This window comes from Halichoerus grypus, chromosome 3 (genome assembly GCF_964656455.1).
Source record: "Halichoerus grypus chromosome 3, mHalGry1.hap1.1, whole genome shotgun sequence".
Taxonomy (NCBI): Eukaryota; Metazoa; Chordata; class Mammalia; order Carnivora; family Phocidae; genus Halichoerus; species Halichoerus grypus.
In genome coordinates this window covers 70,141,684-70,163,161 of record NC_135714.1, presented here as the reverse complement: position 1 = coordinate 70,163,161, position 21,478 = coordinate 70,141,684, and the positions used below count along the sequence as shown (strand labels likewise).

The 21,478-nt window shown below is 41.5% G+C and overlaps 1 protein-coding gene across 18 annotated transcripts in view; it reads right to left on the bottom strand.

Moving 5' to 3' along the window:
* The window catches only part of AFF1 (ALF transcription elongation factor 1), a 238,085-nt gene that overhangs the window by 38,066 nt on the left and 178,541 nt on the right, over positions 1 to 21,478 (bottom strand). For 17 of the 18 annotated variants that reach the window (XR_013446404.1, XR_013446405.1, XM_078068916.1 and 14 more), the window contains 4 exons: positions 15,190 to 15,234; positions 9,955 to 10,041; positions 8,943 to 8,979; positions 5,648 to 5,699 (listed from right to left, as the gene is read on the bottom strand). Coding sequence is in view for 16 of the 18 variants with exons in the window: in XM_078068916.1 (XP_077925042.1) it covers positions 5,648 to 5,699; positions 8,943 to 8,979; positions 9,955 to 10,041; positions 15,190 to 15,234 (221 nt within the window). In the remaining 2 variants the exon portion in view is untranslated. The remainder of the gene's footprint in view (positions 1 to 5,647; positions 5,700 to 8,942; positions 8,980 to 9,954; positions 10,042 to 15,189; positions 15,235 to 21,478) is intronic. The other variant, XM_078068921.1, reaches the window with a different exon arrangement.

Genomic DNA, 21,478 nt, shown 5'->3' with positions numbered 1-21,478 from the left:
ATCTTTAGAGAGAAAGGAAAAAATTTAAAGGAAGCAGCTGCTAAAATCCCCGACTTGTCCCACAAACAGTTATGTCTGAGCCCAAGCACATTACTCTAGCACACTTCACATGGTACATGTGGGAGAATTGGTCCATAATGTGAAAAATGGCAAAAACGAATTACAGCACATCTGGGTGACCACCTCGGCACCCACTAGAAGGGAATCAAACCTCTTAGACCCAGTCTCACTCATACCAGTAAGATCTAGGTCAAGAGAGCATAAGGCCCAAGGGACATACTCAACTATAAGCTTTTCTGGGGCAGGACCAAGTCATTTTCACCTTCATATCTTCTATATCCAGAACTTGGCAGGTAACCCTAAAAGGCCGGCTGAATGAGTAGCAGCACCCTGTTTGCATAGGTAACAGTACCGCGTAGCTGCGCCCACTGTGTGCTCAGAACTCTGCAGACACTGCCTTTACTCACAACCCTATGGCCGCCTCTGATCATGCCCTCACATTCTGAGGGTGAGGAAACGGGCTCAGAATAGCCACCGACCCTGCCCACATCGTGAAGCTGGTACATGCTGGATCTGGAATGCAAAAGCCATTCCGTCTCATACGATTGCCTTGTTCCGGCCAATAGAGGGCGCAATGGCTAGAAAACCTGCATGATAGGAGGGATTCTCCAGAATCCCCGGAGAGAAAGACTTCGATTAAAGAAAACAGTAATTACCCTGCTGGAATAAAATGGATATGCTCTTTTTCCCTTATGAAAATAAACTATAAACCTTATATACTTTTAAAATTGGTTAAATGACTAATTTCACTTCCAAACGCCAAGACAAAGCAGCTATTTCAAAGCATATGCCACCATATGGCCTACCTTGGCACTGGTCAAAAGAAGCCAAATACTCAGGTAGAGCCACTCTTTGAACTAACACGTAGGTTTAACCAAATTTTACATTACCGGTGAGGTAGAGTTTTTATTTAGAGGTTACCAACTATCCTCAAACCCCTTTGTACAAATGCATTCTTCAGGCCAACTGCTCTGCAATGCTTAGAGAGCCATGTACACGTTCCGGCAGGCAGGCTTCAGTGACTCAGAGCCCGACTGTTACTGTGTGAAGACACACAAGACAAGCCTTTATTCCTTTTCCATTCCCCAGTCCTGGGCTTGCCAACGACTTCACTGCCAATAGTCTGTAACATCTCAATTCAAACCCCAAAACTACTTAAATAAGCTGATTTTTTGGCTCAACATTTCCTACGATTGGGCCGTACATTTTATTTGGGAAAGAGCAAGTGAAGGCAAGCTCACGGTAATTAGTAAGTCACAACCCTGGTATTAGGTGTGCGTAAGACGGCACGTAATACTTTTCAGAAACCGCTAATGAACATGTGAGAATTGGTGAACTTGAACAATCTCACAAACTGAAAACTGATTTGGGGATAGAACAGGCAACGGAGGGCAGAGAAAGAGAAAGAGGCTGGGCTCCAAAGCAGACATATGTAAGTCCCCAAATCTAAAATTCAATCAGGCTATGATTCCTTTTTTTGATCAAGGGCGGAAATACGGACTGCAAATGCTTTGCAGGAGATGAGGGAAGGCGACAAATTATGAAGAAGGCTCCACATATAATAAATGAAAAACTGAAAAAAACAAATCTCAAGCAGTTGTGACACTGCATATAGGGGGGACTCTCCAAATGGTGACAGTGGCTGGCATTATTCAAATTCAGGGAGGGACAGTCTATGGGAGATTATGGACAAACAAGACAGAGCGGAAAGTGACAGTACACAGAGTAATCAAGGTTAAAAACTGCCAGAGGTGTAAAAGACTATTTAAAATCCATGGATGAAGTGAAGATTATCTGAGGTCACGGAAGGACATGAGAAAAATTACGAGACTATAAACGAGGGGAAATCTGAAGTTAATAAATAAGATTAAATCAGTAAGTATAACAGGGATGCCTGGCTGGCTCAGTTGGTAGAGCGTGTGACTCTTGATCTCGGGGTTGTGAGTTCAGGCCCCATACTAGGCGGAGAGATTACTTAAAAAAATAAGTATGACAAATAAGATATTAGTGCAAGAATGACATACTGGACAACCAGGAAAAACCTAGAAAAGTTATTGCCTTAAATCCCGTGTATTAAGTATTGTTTATACACGTATTTAATCAAGTTTCTATGTAATAGTTTTCTTTCCACATTTACTCTTAGTACTTACTACATGCCAGGCCCTGCTCTAGATTCAGTGGATACAACTCTAAGCAGACAAAATCCCTGCTTTGTGGCACTGACAGTCTAGGAGATAAACAACTAAAATATATACTTTTCCCTTATGAAGAGGGAAATAAACAACTAAAATATATATTTTTTTCAATGGGTAAAAAGCCTACGGAGGGGAATAAAAGAGTAAAGATGGGCGTGGGTTGCTTTTCTACATGGGGTAGTTAGGGAAGTCTGCGCTGGTAAGGAGATTGCATACACTGCAGGAATAGGGGGTAGAGTGATCTGGGCACCCAAAACAGCAAAGAGGGGGCACCTGGGTAGCTCAGTAGGTTAAGCATCTGCCTTCAGCTCAGGTCATGATCCCAGGGTCTTGGGATTGAGCCTCACATCAGGCTCCCTCAGTGGGGAGCCTGCTTCTCCCTCTCCCTCTGCACCCCTCCCCCAGCTTGTGTTCTCTCTCTCAAATAAAATCTGAAAGAAAGAAAGAAAGAAAGAAAAAGAAAGAAGAAAGAAAACAGCAAGGGGCCCAACATGGCCACAATGCAAAATATACCAGAATATGGGGGAAAAGGGATCGTAAGGGGGGTAGACAGGTAAGTTACTGGCAGGCTTTGGAGGCCCCTGCAGGGTGAGACAGAATACACATTCTTGTGGAAGTAGACCACATCTTGTTGATTTAATAGCCCAGCATCCCAAGGTGGGTGGAAGGCACAAACTGCCTTCAGGGCTAACAGATTCTTAGCGCATTAAAACATATCTTATTCAATCTTTCGGGCAATGTTTAAATTAGTCTATGGTCACTTACTGCAGGAAATTAGCAGTTATGATCAAATGTGAGACTTAAATGGACCTCCACAGGCTCCTTCAAAACCATGCTTTGCATAGGCAAAGAACTACTTCAAAGTTGTCACTGCCAGTAAGAATTACTACTCCCGGATGTTTTCAGATGGCTTCAGAGCCTGCCGCAAAATCTATCAAGCCCCTTTACACGTGGCAGAAATTCTCTGCCTCACTCTCCCATCATTCAGGCTCCAGATCAAACGTCACCTCCTCTGAGAGACCTTTCCTGACCTCCCTCCCAAAAACATCACCGCCACCCAAAAGAACTGCTCCCTGAGCCTGTCGCCATCACGGCACCTAGAGTTTGTATGACATGACACCCGCGTTAAGTTACAAGACAAAAAGACAAGAATTTTGTCTCAGCGGCCACCGTTTCCAAGTCCCTAAAGCAGCACCAAGCACACAGCATGTGTTCACTAATTATGCCCTGAATGGAAGAATGGAAGCAATTTTTGGAAAGATCTCCAAGTCACCTGGAACCAAGTCCAGAGAATAATATCGTATCTGAAGATTCCCAAGTACTAGCAACTGAAAGAAAAAGCATTAAGACCTAGACTGAGTTTTAAAACCACAGTACACATGATCCCGAAATGAACGTTTTTTCTCTGACATTCAAAGTGCGTTAGACCATCTCTCTGGCACTCTGCCGCTCAAATAGTTTCAGTGCATGTCAAAGAGCCTACACGCTGACACTAGATCAAATTAACCTGTGAGCACCAACAGATGTGACCTGAGTCTGAAACCATGACTGCACTGCACTGCACAAATTAATCGGGACACGGACGTGATTCCTTTTCCCAGAGGTACATTTCTGGCTCTTATCGATCCCACCAGCCCTGCCCATCCGACCACCACCGTACCCCCCTCATTCTCTCCTCCTCTGTCACGCTTCCCTTTCCTCTTCGCCTCCTTCGAAGGGGCCCTGTCTTCCTCCCCTCCTTCAGTCTACCAGGATCATAATAAATACTCTTTTCTAGGCGATTTTATATATGGCAAATGAACAGTTTTGTAAAGAGAGCACTACTTATGTCCTATGCCTGTCCCACACTTGTAGGCACCTCTGATTTCTGGGCTTCAACTCAGCAGGAGGACGGCCCATCTCTCTGAGGAGCAAACCCAGCACAGAAAATGGTCTAAGTCCCTACCAACTACCCGAGCCTGAAAGCTGATGTAAGTGGGTGTGAGAGGGTGTGACTTTGGCCTGCTCGGTGTGAAGCTGCTTCTCGGGCCTCACTCACATCCAGTGGCCTTTCCTCCTCTCCCCACAGGCCCAAGGACACAGCGGCTTCCTTTCCTCTTCAATTCCCCCTTCCTCGCTGCCCCCCAAAACACAGACAGGGGCCTTTTATGGTCTAAAGGGCTTTACTACCAATCGTTACAAAGAGCACAAGGTGTAAAACCTTGGGGGAAGTTAGAGCTTCCACAGAATCATTACAATTGCAGTCCCTTGAACTACAGTTTCTGTTCTCTACCAGCCATCGATTCCAGACTTCCAAAATTCAGGAGCCAGTAAAATTTAAAAAGGAAGGAAGAAAGAAAGGGGGGTGGGGAAGGGAAAGAAAAGGCACATAAGGTTAAAAAAAATTTTTTTTTTCTGGTAAAGGACAATAAAAACAAGCAAAAATCTCACCATCTGCCAGTACCACAAATGAAATAACTTTTATTACACGCACAAAAAAGTCCACCCTTTGAACTATAAGAAATTAATCTTTAAAAATATCTTGCCATATTGTTCTTTTTTTCTTGTTTTGCGATGGAGAAAGGAGCTGGCACTTGGGAGCCGTGATTTAACTTAGTCCCACATTCAGTCACGGTGAAAAGATAAAATAACCTCTTTGCCTCGACTACACAGCTTCTCAAAATACTCAACCCACAGCAATGACCCCTTCCAAGATGCATGGAACAAACACTGTACCCAGAGCAAAGCTGGAGCTTAAACCCAAAATTCGGGGAGGCTAGCGCCCCCCCCCGCCCCCGTCAGTGACTGATTAGATACTGAAGGAGCATCACCTCGTTCCCAAAAACCCTTTGCAGTTGGACGAAAACAAGTATTACTTCAATACCACCAAGAAATGACCAAGTGGGTCCAATTGCTGATTTGAAAATCTTTATTATGTACTTTAAACTGTTCTAAAAACCCCAAATGTATCTGGACTTACTTGGCCTTAATAAAGAACAGCTGGGCAATAGGACGCACTCTTTATTAGTTAAAACTAGGCCAAAAAAGTGGCCAAAAAACCTTAAATTGTACACATCCCCTAAAATTTGTTTTCCAAAGCAAAAGCTATTTAGGACTGAAATTTACAACGCTAAGACCTTCTATTTTCCACAGTTAATATGTAAAGAATGGCTCACATGCCTTTCTTTTGAGAAAACGCCTTAGCAAACTCTCTTGTGGTGCCTGAACCTTCAACAGAAGAACTTAATCCAAGTATAAATGTAGGGCATTACTTCCTTTTACAATGCAGTGGTAGGTTATGAAAGTCATTACTTGAAAGCAGTAGGAAAAAAAAAAAATCTAAGCAATGGATTTACATGGGAAATTACCATGTTACGTTATAAACTTTTAATAAACAAAAGCATATTACTTACGATGTTCCCTGCTGAGAATTAGTGTGGGTTTTTGAAGATGTATCATATTGTTCTGTGGGGGAAGGAAAATGATCAGAGCAGCACAATGAGATACATTCCTGAGTTTATTCCTTATAAATCCCCCCCTTTTTGTGCTGTCCCCCTCACCCCCGTCCTTGCTTTTTCCACCTGAACACTTAGTCTACTTCAACTCGGTCAACCATAGTGCTTGCTATACGCACTGCACAATGGTGGTACAATCTCACCATCATACAATAGCACTTACGTTACCTCTAGAACGAGGACTTGCTCAGAATCGAAAAACCCTGAACAGAGCAAAAAGCCACAGAAAAGCCCTGCTTGCAACACACCCTACCCCATGACTGGTAACTTTCCTACATGCTGGGGACCTGACTTTCCTTGATGTCAGTTCGCGGTGGGGGACCCCCACGGAAGCCCTAGGAGAGAGCTGCTCTCACTCCCACCTGGTCTGCCCTTCCCCATCTATCAGTGATTTACCAGCACTCCCTTTTCCCAGCCTCTGACCTCCGTCGAGTGTGCGCTCCCTCTCACCTGTCCATTATTCAACACCTGCCCCCATCCACGTAGTCACACTGCCTCCCAGATACAAGATGTTCAAGGCACTCGACCCTATCCTCGATGAGCTGACAAGTGACTGAGGGACGCCTGCCGGGCACACAAATATCTCCAATGGCGGGCAGTGTGAGAGGGGCACGCAAATCGGTCACATAAATGAACTGTCCCAGGAATCTAAAGAATGGTCTCTCTGTTGGTAGTGACTAAAGAAGGCAAGCTAGACAAGGAGCAAAATGAATTGTGTCACAAAAGATGGGTGAGGTTTTGACAGAATGACTGCCAGCCAAAGGGAGAGGAGGAGGAGGAGGAAGGCCTTCAGGCAGGAGAGGGAAGATTTAAAACGGCACAGACTTGGAAAGGGTAAGGACGGCATACAAAATGTGTGGACACGATGAAAAGACAGGTGAAAGTCAGATTTGGGAGGGCGCTGAATGCCAGGATGGTAAGTTAGAACTTTGTTTGGCAATGAGACACCACCAAAGGTCTCCACCAGGTACATGCTAGAGAGATTCCTCAGAAAGATTAATTTAGTGGTGCCACCTGGCAGAACCTAGAAGGGAACGGGCAATATTAACGGTGGAGGCAACAACCCATCTGGGAAGCTGCTTTAGGCGTGAGGTAATAGGGACCTGAAACGGAACAGGGAGTGGAATGGGAATACGGGTGCCTTTTAGGCAGGCTTGAATGAGATTTCCCAACAATGTCATGTGGAGACCTTGCAATTAATCACTTTACCCGCATGGCGGCAGCAGCTCTTACATGGTAGTTCTAACTGCTTCCCCTTCTGGCTAGGCAGCTACAGGCAGCACTACAAATTAGAGGGGCTAAGGCCACTCTTCGACGCACTCACGGGGACTCTCATATACTGGTCTTCACTGGGTGTGAAGCACCCCAAGGCTCTGATCATCCTTAGGCATACTTCATTCTCTGCAGGCTCCAAACAAAACCTTAAGATAACTAACTCCCTCTTCACCCAACATAAAACTAGACCTCTCTAGGGTTCAACCAGGCCCCACTCTCACAAAAGTAAACAAGGTTCCCCGGAACACGGACAGACAGAATGGCGGCAGCATGAAAAACCCCAGGGTAAGCATCTAGTGAGCCAAGACCTACTGGAGACCTGCCAGGGTCTGAAAACGCCTCAGAGCAAGAGCAAGGAGAAATTGGCCCACACTACTCCATCGGCTGAGAGGGCCACCCATTCTCCGCCAAGAAAGCGCTTACCAGCTCATCTTCAGCTAGATTTTGCTAAAAGGGGAAATCAAACAATTTAAAGGATTAAAGGGTCTTTCTAAACCAGGAGTTAGCAATCATCAAAGCTGTGAGGAACCCAGGGGAAGGCATATGATCTGCCTGGCGGGCAGCCCTAGCAAATGGGGAGAGGGGAGAGCAAGCGGTAAAGGGGCACACAGCAAGCCTGTCCACAGCTGAGCTGGCCGTCCTGCCGAGCCTTGTCCCACTCCACTGCTTATTTGTCTCTGGAGAGACCGCCAAGATGCTGAGAAAAAAAGACTTGCCAATCGCCCCAAGAAGCCATTAATTTCGGTTAATTTTACCTTGCCACTTATACAAATACTGTGGCAGGATGATCAGGTTTATTTCTCTGCAATATGGGGGAAATTCAGTCATGAGTCCTTTGCAAGATCTTATTTAGTATCTAGAGCAGAGAATGGCAAACTTCTTCTATAAAGGTCAGAGAGTCAATATTTCTGGCGTTGCAAGCTGTACCTCGTGGCATAATAATAAACGAACGGGCATGGCTGTGTCCTAATAAAACCTTCTTTACAAAAACCAGCTGCAGAACAGATGGGACTCTCAGGCTATGGTGGGTCCACCCCTGCTCTAGAGGAAAGGATATTCTGTTTCTTGCTTTCCTCATCTTTTTTCTACTCTCCTCACATCCGTGCAATTTAAACTGTAGAAAAATAAAGGGAAAAAAATATATAAGTGAGGGAAAAGAATGAGGTGGGGAGATTTGAGGAAGAGTCACCTCCATGGAGTATCTATGTGCAACCTTCTCCCAACATACATACATATCCTACTTGGGTGCCCTATTTTTTTGAAGACTAACACTTCATAACTTGGACATGCACCATATATTAATAAACTAAATGACTGCAAATACCCTAGTCATTTTTATAAGGTTTGAAATGCCTTGCATGTAGTTGAGACACAAAAACTTTATTGAATCAAGGGGTTACTGATGAAGAGAAAAGCTGGATCCAGTTAGCTTACTTCTGTTTCCCTCTGAATTCTCAACTATTTACAATCCATAAAGAGAGACCAAACAAGAATTGCAGGGTGAATACATAAAGAAAAACTAAAGAAGCTATGTACTCTATTCCTTATACAAATTTCTTACTTTTCTTAGAAAAAAACACAAGAACCACACAAAATATCCCAATCTATTCTATATACTATTCCTGGGTTACAATGCTTTGAGAGTCACATTCAAGATGTGTGCATATGTCAGGTAATTATATGTGTTATAATTATGACACATTATATTTGTCAAGTACTTTCCTATGACATCTTCATTAACTCTTTGCAACAATCTGAAATTCCACCTAAAGCACAGTTTTATGTTTGTGCTCCCTTCCTATTCTTTCAAAATAGGAAGCCCTCATCTGTGCTGGGCTATTTTTCATTGTTTTTTTTTTTATAGTAAAACAACAAAAACCATGCTTTGTTCTCCAATGCAATAATCAGTTCCACCTACTTTGGTTTTGGGTTGCAGAACTGATGTGCTGAGAATCCTAGAAAGAAAAAAAAAATCTCTAGTTATTAAAATAATAAGGTTTATGAATCTAAGGTTGCATCACTGCTATGTCTGATGAACACTGATAAATCTATTTTTTACATACGTAAAACGGGTTTTAGTTCTTCTATTTATTATTTATTTCTTCTATTCTTTCCTAGAATTTATTTTTCCTTTGGTGTTGAGCAAAGATTTATTTATTTATTTTTACAAAGTATAATGTTTTTACCAGGAATAACAAACAACATTAAAAAAAAACTATCATGAGAAAATATGTAAAGTATCTAACATGGCAGATTCTGGTCTGGGTAGATATAACCTCTTTTGAAAACAATACCATGCAAAGGAATAGTTATAATATATTAATAGTGTGCATGCATACCAAGCTGGACAGAACACAGATCTGAAGGTGCTATTTCTATACTCTGAAGGTTATCCCAAAGTACAAATAAGCAAAGGAAAATGGCAGTGTTTAAAATACACTGTTCACAAATTCTTAAACGGAAACATGCGAGTCAGCAACTGATTCATTTGTTATTAAAACCAGCACTAATGTAGATGATCACAGCAAACTTTAAGAAAATTAGTAGGTATGAGAAAGTCTAAGATTTATGTGTTATGCATATACCTAAATTCCGAACGAGGATTCAGACACCTACGTCACTCACTCTCCCTGTACTTCTGTTTTCCCATGTCTAAGTAAGAAGTCTCAAATGAGAGAATTTACTGAAAAGTCCTGAATGCTTTCATAAGCTACAAAACCCCATACAAAGGTAAGATGTTCTTACCCACATAATTTGGAGAGTGAAGTGTTTGAAAACATTATGAAGCACTTCAGAAGCTAAGTTAGTGGCAGTTTTAACTTCATCTGCAAAGATTTCAACAGCTAGTGCTAGGTTAATCTATCTCACAGCAATACTTCAGACTTTGCACGGGTGTGGATACACGGCCTGTTGTACTTGTAAAGAATTACCTTTGTGGGAAAAGGAAATTTGGAGGGCTCAGCTGTACTAGGCGTGTGTATTGCTGTCAAAGGAGGCGGCCATGAATGGGTCATTTCCTGGAAAGAGACATGGAAAGGGAAGAAAAAGTAAATTATAAATAGAACATTTATTGCTACGTAAATTAACTTTTCAAACTAAACGTAAAGTGGATTGGTGGTAAATAAAAAGTGAAATCTTAGAAGTTATTTATTTTACTTTTTAAAAGACGCCTACTTAACGGGCTGTGTTCAAACGCTGAAGATCTCCCACTCACAAAACAGCATTCAGTTCAGAGAGGAAAAACAAGAACACAGAACATGAGCGGTCTTCACACTGGAGATCATAAAGCATATTAACAGAGCTTATGTAACTGTGAACACGGAGTCGTGACTCAATGCTTACTTTCTCCCTCAGCTTCTTTATTGCATTTCCTGGAATTATTTAAGTTCAAAGGAAGAAGAACTTTCCTGTTTGACTTAAGCAAACAAGTAATTCAGGTCACTTGTTCCACTTGGGAGAGTTTTAATGGATTTGACCCTCCCCTGATACACACTATTAGTACATTCGAACTTTTTTTTGGGGGGGGGGCCTTAAAAAATTACCTTCCCTTTCCAGTAATACAAGTTTCACTTCTATTCACTATTTTCATGGAGGTAAGATTTCTCTATCTCACAAATTAACATATTTATCTTGACCATGAATTCTTTTTTTTTCTAAGCACATTCATGACTTATAGTCTGCTTTGCTAAAAAACTGGCGGAAAACAGGTCAGATTAAACGTGTCTAATCACAAATGCATGCATGTGTGCGCGCGCGCGCACACACACACTTTGGTAAAGAGCTAAAATGGCATTGGAGATCATTCATATCAACCCCTCCTTTTTTTTTTTCAGATTTTATTTGTCAGAGAGCAAGAGAGAGAGGGAACACAAGCAGGGGGAGCGGCAGGCAGAGGGAGAAGCAGACTCCCCGCTGAGCAAGGAGTCTGATGTGGGGCTCAATCCCAGAACCCTGAGATCATGACCTGAGCCAAAGGCAGACGCTCAACCATCTGAGCCACCCAGGCGCCCCTCAACGCCTTCATTCTTACAGATGAGAAAACTGAGGCCCAGAATGACTGGATCAGGCTGATGGCTGAGAACACACAGCGTGGGCCCCTTTGCTTCTCCAGTCTAAGAGCAAGAAGTCCATTCCCACGTGTGTCAGACTTGCCTGGGAAACTGGCTTAAAGATGGACTGGCAACTCCCTACCAGCAAGCGGGTGACCTCAGATTGCACCAAATTACTTCACTTGTACAACACAGTGTTATTATAACACTACACTCTTTTCAAGTGCGGACAACCTCTCCATTACCACAGAAATGCTATCCGATCCTTGAACAACTGGAGATGGATCTCTAGCAGGTATTTCCATCCCCAACCTCTGCACCTTCCCCCTTGCCTTTCCTCATAGCCACTCTCTGGGTTGCTATCACCCCAGGACAGACAGAAATAACCGGGCACAGTGACGAGCAAAGTCCCTGATTCTGGCTTTCTTGAGTAATGTTTGCTAAAGGTGAAGACATGCCCCTGTTCACTGACTAACCCTCTGCTTTGTGCAGCACAAAGGAAGAATTCTGTCCTCAAATATGATGGAAAGAGTAACCACTCTGGAGCCAGAGTCCCAGACTGGAATCTGAACTCTGATCCTTACCAGCCCTGGGCAGCCTGAGGTGCCTGAGCCCTCTGAACGGCTGTTCTCAGTGAGAGGTGAACTAAGACCACTTATTTTTCTGAGGGAAATGAGGGTAATTTATGTAGTGTTTAGATATATGGTCATAGAAAGTACTTAAGTTAAAAGCATCACAACTTTTAATTAAGTCCAGTTTTTCAAGAATTTCAATACTGCACCAAAGAGAGCTCCTTGCTGTTTTATTTATTTTACTGTCCTTTAAGGAATGTGACCATTATACCGCTACAATGTAAAAATGCAATTAATTGAGGTGTTTGAAAGTATCCCCTCTCTTCTGTTTTCCAAGAATTTCTTTAAAATCCCAATGGTATCTATGACTTTTAGTCACCAGTTATTCCCAGAAAATGTCCATTGTACTCACAATGCCTAAGGCTGCCCCAGCTATTAAATTAGGCAGTTGGCAAGTGCATAAACTCTTTCAAGCCCTAGGTTGTTTGCCAACAGTCTGAAAGAATTTATATACTTCCCTAAATGCTTAGCTTACTGGAGGGAGTTAGGCCTTAGGAGAACTGGGGCCATAAGGCAAAGAGGCTGCCCAGAATTGTACTCAAGGCCATGAATTCACTGCCTACCTAAACAATGACTTATCACACCTGCCTAGTCTTGGCTTGTTGGCTTCTAGGCACCAGGGCTGATGTTGCTCCTTGCTCATTCTGCTCTAGACACACTGCCTAGCTCTTGGTGCTCTTCTAATACACCAACCTGTTCCCACCTCAAGGTTTTTTGCATTCTTTCCTCTGTCTAGTCCTCTTCATTTGCCTGCTGTCGGACTCATAGTACTTAGCAGTACCTGACATTTTTATTGTATAATTATCTTCCTCCTGTAGTCCCCTTTAAAGTAAGAACTCAGTCTTACTCATATGGAATCCCCAGTGCCTAGGAAAGTATTTGAGGCTTAGTGGGTATTTGTTGTATAAATGAATGAGCAAATACTAGCGCTGCCACTCACTGTCACAGCATCCCTACTGGGAGGCTACACTGAGGTCATGTCCACGAGTACTGCACTGACTTCCCCAGGAGGCTGTCCAGGCCATCCCACTGTAAGGAGAGAATGTGAGCTGTTTCCATACACCCACTGAGGACATGAGGGCACAGTGCCCTGTCTGGATCTCATGCACGACCAATTCGTAGTTTCTAGTAGTATCTATCTGCTATCTCCTTACCCCATCAGCCTGCAGGAATTATAGGCCACCACCTCCCCTTCATTAAAAACACTTCCACTCTTAATATTTCCACCACAGAACCAAACAGTATCTTCTATGATTGATTTTTTCTATTAGGGAACTATTTACTGCTCCTATTGCCCATCAGAAAGATTTGTGTTAGGATTCCTGGCAATCTTCATAAATTGCTGGTACAAGAGAAGAACAGGAACCATGAGGCAGAGGAAGTATCCGGATCAGCACCAGAGAGTGGGAGCTAGATCATACCCTAGAGATCATCTATTAGCCCAGGGCCTTCATTTTACCAACGAGGAAACCGAGGCCCAGGGCACATGATGTAGCTGAAGCTCCAAACAGAGGAGAAAAGAAGGGGGCACAGACTCTAAGTCTCCACTATGCAAAAGCCTGTGCCCCTCCCCAGTCCAGGACATCCTTCTGTTTGCTTTCTATACGATTTCCAAATGAAAATACTCATCCGGTTGCTTGCATTAACCATTCACTTTCATGTATTTCCAGGTAAGAACCTGTGAAAGTGATGTTGGCTTAGAGGGGAGGGAGTTTATTAAATTAAAATTGCTTGTCTGGTGCTCTAATACCATCCTCCTCATTAAGGGATTCCACAAGTAATATATTAACCCACATCAAAACCTAAGAGTAGCATTTGACATATACAGAAGACAAACTAATCTATATCGCTGCATTTACTTTTGAAATAACTATAAAACAAATCACATACACTTTCAGAGAAAATGCTAAGCCCATATTTTAAAACTAAGTCATTTGTTGTTTTTATGACTCATCACACCAAAGGATTTCAGAAATACCAGAAGGAGAGGATGAAACAAAAGCCTGATCAAGATAACCTGTTTATTATTAATCTTCCTAGCTGGTTCATAAAAATTGCCCAATTCTAGCAGTACAAAGCATGTTTCCTTAGAGATATTTCTTTCTCAGAAGGTCCTAACCACAAAAGCAGGGGACAAAGAAAACAAAAATGATGGGACTACTTTCCAAACATCTGGCTAGACACTACCTTTGCCAAAAATTTTGCAAGTGAGAAGGTAACCTATATAATTACTGGTTTCAAGGGCACCTGGGTGACGATCGGTTGAGCGTCCGAGGCTCTTAGTTTCGGCTCGGGTAATGATCTCAGGGTCGTGAGATCAAGCCCTGCGCTGGGCTCTGTGCAGAGTCGACACTCTCTCCCTCTCCCTCTGCCCACCCATACCCCCTCCCGATCGCTTGCTCTGTCTCTCCCTCTAAAATAAATCTTAAAAAAAAAAAACAAAACTACTGGTTTCAGTACCACCTTACTTTACAATGAAAAATTAAAGGAAAAAATTGGGTAAGCATGTATTTTGAGGAAAAGTGAGCAGTGAAGATACGAATGAATAGGTGCATGTGTCATATATATCTCTACTTCAAAAAAAAAAAATCAGAAAACTTACAGTAAAAGATAAAGCAAGAATATCATTAAATCCCACATGGAGGAAAGTTAAAAGTCAAAGAAAAGGAATAAGAAACAAATAAAACCCTTAGTTATCACAATTACAGTACTCGGGCATTAAATTTAGCTCTAGATTTCCTGGAAATTAAAGCCAAAATGGGAAATTAAACAGCTTATATAATTCTTCTCTGATAAAAAGAAAGCATGCTGGCTCATGAGAATTTATTCATTTTTTTCCTGGAGCTGAATTCTAGGAGGGATTTGTTGTCCTTGCGCAAAAAAAACCTTGAACCCACAGATAATGGGTTCAATGATGGATCTGTAGAAGCAGCACAAATGTTCATGGCACCATCTCAAGAAACTAGAGTGAAAAATAACCCTCCAAGGTAGGTTTATAGATGTCCACTTACTTTCTACTGCTTTGTTTTTTTATTCCTTTAAAAATTCATGGCCTCACTGAAGATGAGGCCATACGTATCAGGTGTCACCTACAAAACACTAAGAGTATAAATCAAGCACTGTTTAACCCCTTAAATACAGAGGACTTTCCTTTCTGAGAAGTGAACAACCCTCGTGGGTCTCTATGAACAACAATCAGAAAAACCTGAGAGAGGTCTTAAAACTCTGGTCCAAATGCCTTGCAGCTTGCAGACTTCATTTTAATTAATAGAATCTGTCAGAGAGCTCAGTCAGGCTCTTAAGAGTCCCTCTGTTACTGTTCTGGTTTATTTTGCATTGGAAGGTGTGAGGAGGGCAACGGTGTGAGGAGGGCAACGGTTTGAAGGGGTTTGGAATGGCAACCGTTCTTTAAAGTCAAAGTAAATGGATATCCATCTACCTCCTTCAATATTTCTTCAAACGGAGAAACAGTAAATGTACTCACCTTCAGAATCTCTTCAACACAATGAACTTCATTGGAGTAGGTCTGCTGAAAGTGAAAAACAAGAAGGAAAAGCTTAGCACAAGCAAACAACTCGAGCGATGGTTATTAGGGGATGCTGGGATTCACACAGCAACCCTCCTGCAAGGGCAATCACCTCGGGGCCACCTTTTACTGGTTAAGTGGTAGCAGCTTCACATTCTGGAGAAAACAAGACAAGAGACCAACCTGACTTAATGGGTGGGGAAAGGGTTCTGCTGGACACAACAGGAGGACAATTCGGACCCTCAGGTCAAAGTTTCCAAAGGAAAATGTGTATCTTAAAGAAAATTAGTAAATTAGTGAATCTAGGGGATTAACAGACATAACGAAAGTGGAGGCAGAAAGAGAGAAAACCGGGGTCACAGCTTGCGGCTTCATAGCAACATCTATCCAGCCAGCCAATGAAAATGAACACAGATGGAAATCATCGGACACCTCAGTGAGCCCACAGTAAAGAGGCTAACATCGAATCAAGGACAGATTAGATTTTGGGGGTAATAGTCTAGCCGGCCAAAGACTGTCTTTAAAGTAATGACATTCACTCTAATGTCTCTACCCCTCCGTCAAGTCAGCATTTTCACAGTATGTAAGCACATGTATATACATGCACATGTACACACAAACATACCCGGGAGATTTCCTCGTGTCTTGGATGAAAGATCTACTATTTATACCTCTTCCCGATTCCCAGCTAAACAAATGACGGCTGTTGCCACTAGTATAACCACCATAGTGTCTAGGAAATGCCATTTTACAGTCTTCATATTTTTAAGTGCAAAGAAAATGGAGAAGTTAAAAAACAAAACAAAACAAAACACCACTTTTCCTTAACTAGAGACATGAAACAAATCCCATGACCTCATGATTTTCACCGGAAAAGCAACTTTTTGCTCTGTGTCAATTCAGAGCCAAGTGCCCTGGGCAAGTTCTGTACAACACACACCCGTCCTGTTACTGCCACTGCTGTGTGCCTAAAGCTCTGGTCTTCCCAGTCCCGCAGGTCCAATACCTGCCTCACAGCTGGAGAGGACATGAAAGGGTTCTTTTCCTGGCTCTCATTTCTAATCTGAGTGTAATTTAATACAGCACTGGTTGCCAATTCCTGATCTAGGATTCATTAACCCACCATTTCAGTTTAAGGGTGAAGGAAAAGGAAAGAAAAGAGCACACAACATTCACACTGTCGTGGAATCAAATCGAATGGACAGGTCAATGTTCAAATGTAATTTAACCTGCCTGGGTCTGGTTTTAAAACATGTAAATTTCACGGAAACAATTTTGTTGAAATTTCTGCAGTTTCATATTTTTGAGGAAGTTAGAAGGTATAACCAAAGAATCAAGGGTTATCACTTTTACCTGCATCCTATCAGATCTGCCTTTAGGCATTCTGCATGTCACTAACTACATTTTCTTACCTGCTTTTTGTTTTTCAAAACCACTAAGAGATGCCTAAAAACTGGACCAAACACTAATAACCAAACATTTTAGTACAAATGTCAGAAACAGAACTGAATGCTGTTTTGACCTGAGGATAAAATGTAAGAATATTCTATGGTTTCAATTTTTCACATGCATCATCAGGAAAAATAACAATTATAAGTTGAAGGTGAATCAATACAACAGAGCATATAGCATATTACTACCGACTCCAGTCAAACAGTCCCCTCATCCTCCATCTGTTCCTGGAATGAGAATGGGAATCCGATTAACATGTTTGGGAATCAATGAAATAGTGAAGCATGTTGGAATGAGAGAGAAAAAGATTTGCCCACCGTTTCCAACAGAATGAGATGAGAAAGCTACGACTTTAGGACGCTAAAAGACTTTCCAATCTTTGTAATTATTCAAGGAGTCAACACTTAGCCACGATGCTTCGTGTCACTAAAAGATTCTTTTTTTCTAAAGCTTTGTTACATGAGATGAAGCAGAACTGAAGAAATTTTTCTATAGCTCAGTATTAATATCTGGGTAAGATAAATATTGCTAACTAGTCAACATTTAACCCACTTAAAATTGTAAATAGGGTGCCTGGGTGGCTCAGTTGGTTAAGCGACTGCCTTCGGCTCAGGTCATGATCCTGGAGTCCCAGGATCGAGTCCCACATCGGGCTCCCTGCTCGGCAGGGAGTCTGCTTCTCCCTCTGACCCTCTCATGCTCTCTCTGTCTCATTCTCTCTCTCAAATAAATAAATAAAAAATCTTTAAAAAAAAAAAAATTGTAAATAAGGCCTTAGGTTCAAGCATTAATTTGTTTAATTTACTGTGAATTTTCTTATTAGGTCCACTATGAGAGTGGGAATATTTCAACAGAGTGCAGGGATTCCATTCCAAATACATGAGGATATTATCATATTTAAAGACCTCCAAACAGCACTGTTTATAATGGTAAATAACTGGAAATAATCAAATGCCCAAAAATAGGAGTCTGGCTAAAGACCTTCACAGTACATCCACACAGCAGCATGCTACAGAAAATTAAAATAATAATGTAAATGTATGGGCTTCCATGGAAAGATACTCAAAATATTTTCAACTTTTTCTTTAGAAATAATTTTATACTTACAGAAAAATTACGAAAATAGAAAAAAATTCCCACAAACCCTTCACCCAGATTCCCCAAATGTCGGCATTCTACCACATTTGTTTTTTATTTTTCTCCCCCACCCATCTACACTGAACTCTTTAAGAGTAAGTTAGAGTTGGGGAGCCTGAGTGGCTCAGTCGTTAAGCATCTGCCTTTGTCTCAGGTCATGATCCCAGGGTCCAGGGATCAAGCCCCACATCGGGCTCCCTGCTCGGCGGGAGGCCTGCTTCTCCCTCTCCCACCCCCTCTGCTTGTGTTCCCTCTCTCGGTGTTGCTCTCTGTCAAATAAAATCTTTAAAAAAAAAAAAAAAACGAAAAAAGAGTAAGTTAGAGTTAATGCCCCTTTACCCTTTACCTATACCTCTGTGAGTACCAAGACATATTTTTAAAACTATATTTAACAGAGGGGAAGTTCCAAGATAGTTTGTATAAAATGAGCCCATTTTATGTTCCATCTACCTGAGATTCAGATCTCTACTCTTCTTCCGACCCAAATTAGAGACTCTTAAACTAGAGTATAGGTATTTCAAATGTGTCTGCAGAGAAAGATCTGTAAGGACAGGCTCCCTTGTTTAATAAAATACAGTCTGGCACCTTCAAGTCTGCCACTGGAAGGAGACCTTCCAAAAAGGGAGGGGAAGTTCAACAAACCATTACGGCCTAATCCCTTCCTTAAGATCCACTTTGGCCACAGGGTCTCCAGCTGAGTTGTGCCCTCCTGCCTCAAAGAAGCCAGGCGTCTTGGAACAAACCCTGCAGCCCAAGAGGAAGTAAACAGCCTCCTCTGAAGCACAGCCTCGTTAAGGCTGAAGATCTTCAGGTAAGACTGCCACAAAGAGTAAGAAGTGACAAAAAAGCAACAACAAGGAAAACCTGTGCTAGCTGCACGAATCAGGAAGTTCTACTTCGCAGGTCCTTCCTCATCCAGCTCCTGCTTCCATGGTGTAGACAGTGACTTTAGCACTTAAAACCACAAATCCCACTGCCCTCTCTCATACTCAACAGCTAGGTTCCTAGGAGCTGCTCTTCCCTCCTGCCCACTTGTGGCTACCTCACAAATCTGATGTCCTGTGTGTAGACTGACCTCGTTTCCCTACTAGGGTATGGCCTTAACACAGGAGCCATAATTCTATTCAATTAAAAATAAAATGGTAGCAGCTACTTACTGAATACATATTGTACCTGACATGGCATTAACCGCTTTACATACTATTATTTCCTCTATTTGATACCATCTATTGTAAGATGCAACACCAGTAGCTTAGCAGGCGGGGGTGGAGAGACTACACTAAATGTCCCCATCAACTGTAGATACAGCCCTCATTACAGAAACTTAAAAATGAAATACCACAGTTAACATTACATTCAACTGTGAAGAGCTGAAAGCTTTTCCTCTAAGATCAGGAACAAGATGAGGATGTCCACTCTTGCCACTTTTATTCAACATAGTAATTGGAAGTCCTAGCCACAGCAATCAGACAAGAAATAAAAGGCATCCAAATTGGAAAAAAAGTAAAACTGTCCTTATTTGCGGATGACATACTATATATAGAAAACTCTAAAGACTTCACCAAAAAACTATTAGAATAAATGTATTCAGTAAAGGTTCAGGATATAAAATTAATATACATAAATCTGTTGCATTTCTATATACTAATAACTATCAGAAAGAGAAATTAAGAAAACAATCCCATTTACAATCACATCCAAAAACAAACCCAAACAAAACACCTAGGAATAAATTTAACCACAGTAAAAGACCAGTACTCTGAAAACTGTAAGACACCAGTAAAAGAAACTGAAGACAACACAAGTATATAAAAAGATGTATCATGCTCATAGACTATTGTTAAAATGTCCATACTACCCAAAAATAAAACATGCATACTACCCAAAACAATCTACAGATTCAGTGCTGTCTCTATCAAAACACCAACGGCATTTTTCACAGAACTAGAACAAATAGTACCAGAATTTGTATAGAACCAAAATAGACCCTGAATAACCAAAGCAACCTTGAGAAAGAACAAAGCTGAAGGTATCACACTCCCTGATCTCAAACTATACTACAAAGCTATAGTAAGCAAAACAATATGGTACTGGCACAAAAACAGACACATAGATCAAGAGACCAGAATAGAATCCAGAAATATAAAACCATGCTTGTACAGTCAATTAATCTTCAACAAAGGAAACAAGACTATACAATGGGAAAAAGTTTCTTAAATGGTGCTGGGAAAACTGGACAGCTACATGCAAAAGAATGTAACTGCATCACCTTCTTACATCATACACAAAAATAAACTCAAAATGGGTTAGAGACCGGAAACCATAAAACTCCTAAAAAAAAAAAAAAAACACATGCAGTAATCTCTTGGACATCCGTGTAAGCAATATTTTTTTGGATCTGTCTGCTCAGGCAAGAACAAAAGTAAAGATAAATAAATGGGACCACACCAAACTAAAAAGCTTTTGCACAGTAAGGGAAACTATCAACAAAATGAAAAGGCAACCTACTGAATGGGAGAAGAGGATATTTGCAAATGACATCGCCAACAAGGGGTTAATACCAAAATACACAAAGAACTCACAACTACTATCCAGAAAACAACCCAATTAAAAAATGGGCAGAGAACCTGAATAGCATTTTTCCAAAGAAGACATACAGATGGCTGACACATGAAAAGATGCTCCCTACCACCTCACACCTATCGGAATGGCTAGTATCAAAAAGACAAGAAATAACAAGTGTTGGTGAAGATGTGGTGAAAAGGGAACTTTCGTGCACTGTTGGTGGGAATGCAAAATGGTGTGGCTGCTATGAAAACAGTATGGAGGTTCCCCCCAAAAATTAAAAATAGAAATAGCATACAATGCAGCAATTCCACTTCTGGGTATTTATCCAAAGAAAACAAAAACAGGAGCACCCCTTCGTTTACTGCAGCATTATTTACAATAGCCAAGATATGGAAACAGCCTAAGTATCCACGGATAGATGAATGGATAAAGATGTGGTATAGATATGCAATGGAATATTACTCAGCCACAGAAAAACATAATCTTGCCATGTGCCACAACATGGATGGACCTAGAGGGTATTACGCAAAGTGAAAGAAGTCAGAGGAAGACAAATAATGTATGATTCTACCTATATGTGCAATCTAAAAAACAAAACAAAACAGAAATAGACTCATAGATACAAAGAGCAATTTCGTTGCCAGAGGGAAGGGGGATGGGGGGTGGCTAAAGGAAAGGGATTAAGAGCTACAGACTTCCAGTTATAAAATAAGACACAGGATGAAATGTACAGCATAGGGAATATAGTTAATAACAGGTAACAACTTTGTATAGTGACAGATGGTAGCTAGATTTATTGTGGTGATCACTCCATAATGTATATAAAGGTTGAATCACTATATTGTACAACTGAAACTAATATAAAATTATATGTCAATTATACTTTGGCAACAACAAAATAAATTTGAGGGAATTCTGTATAATGCTCCAATTCTCCTGTCAACCTCTATGGTAGGTATTATCCCATTTTTTAAAATGAGACTGAATTCTAGAGAAATTAAGTTACGTGTCCAAAGTCACACAATGCTCTGGAGTGACTGAGCCTGGGTTCATAATAGTGTTAAAACTACCTTTCCAAACACCTCAACCT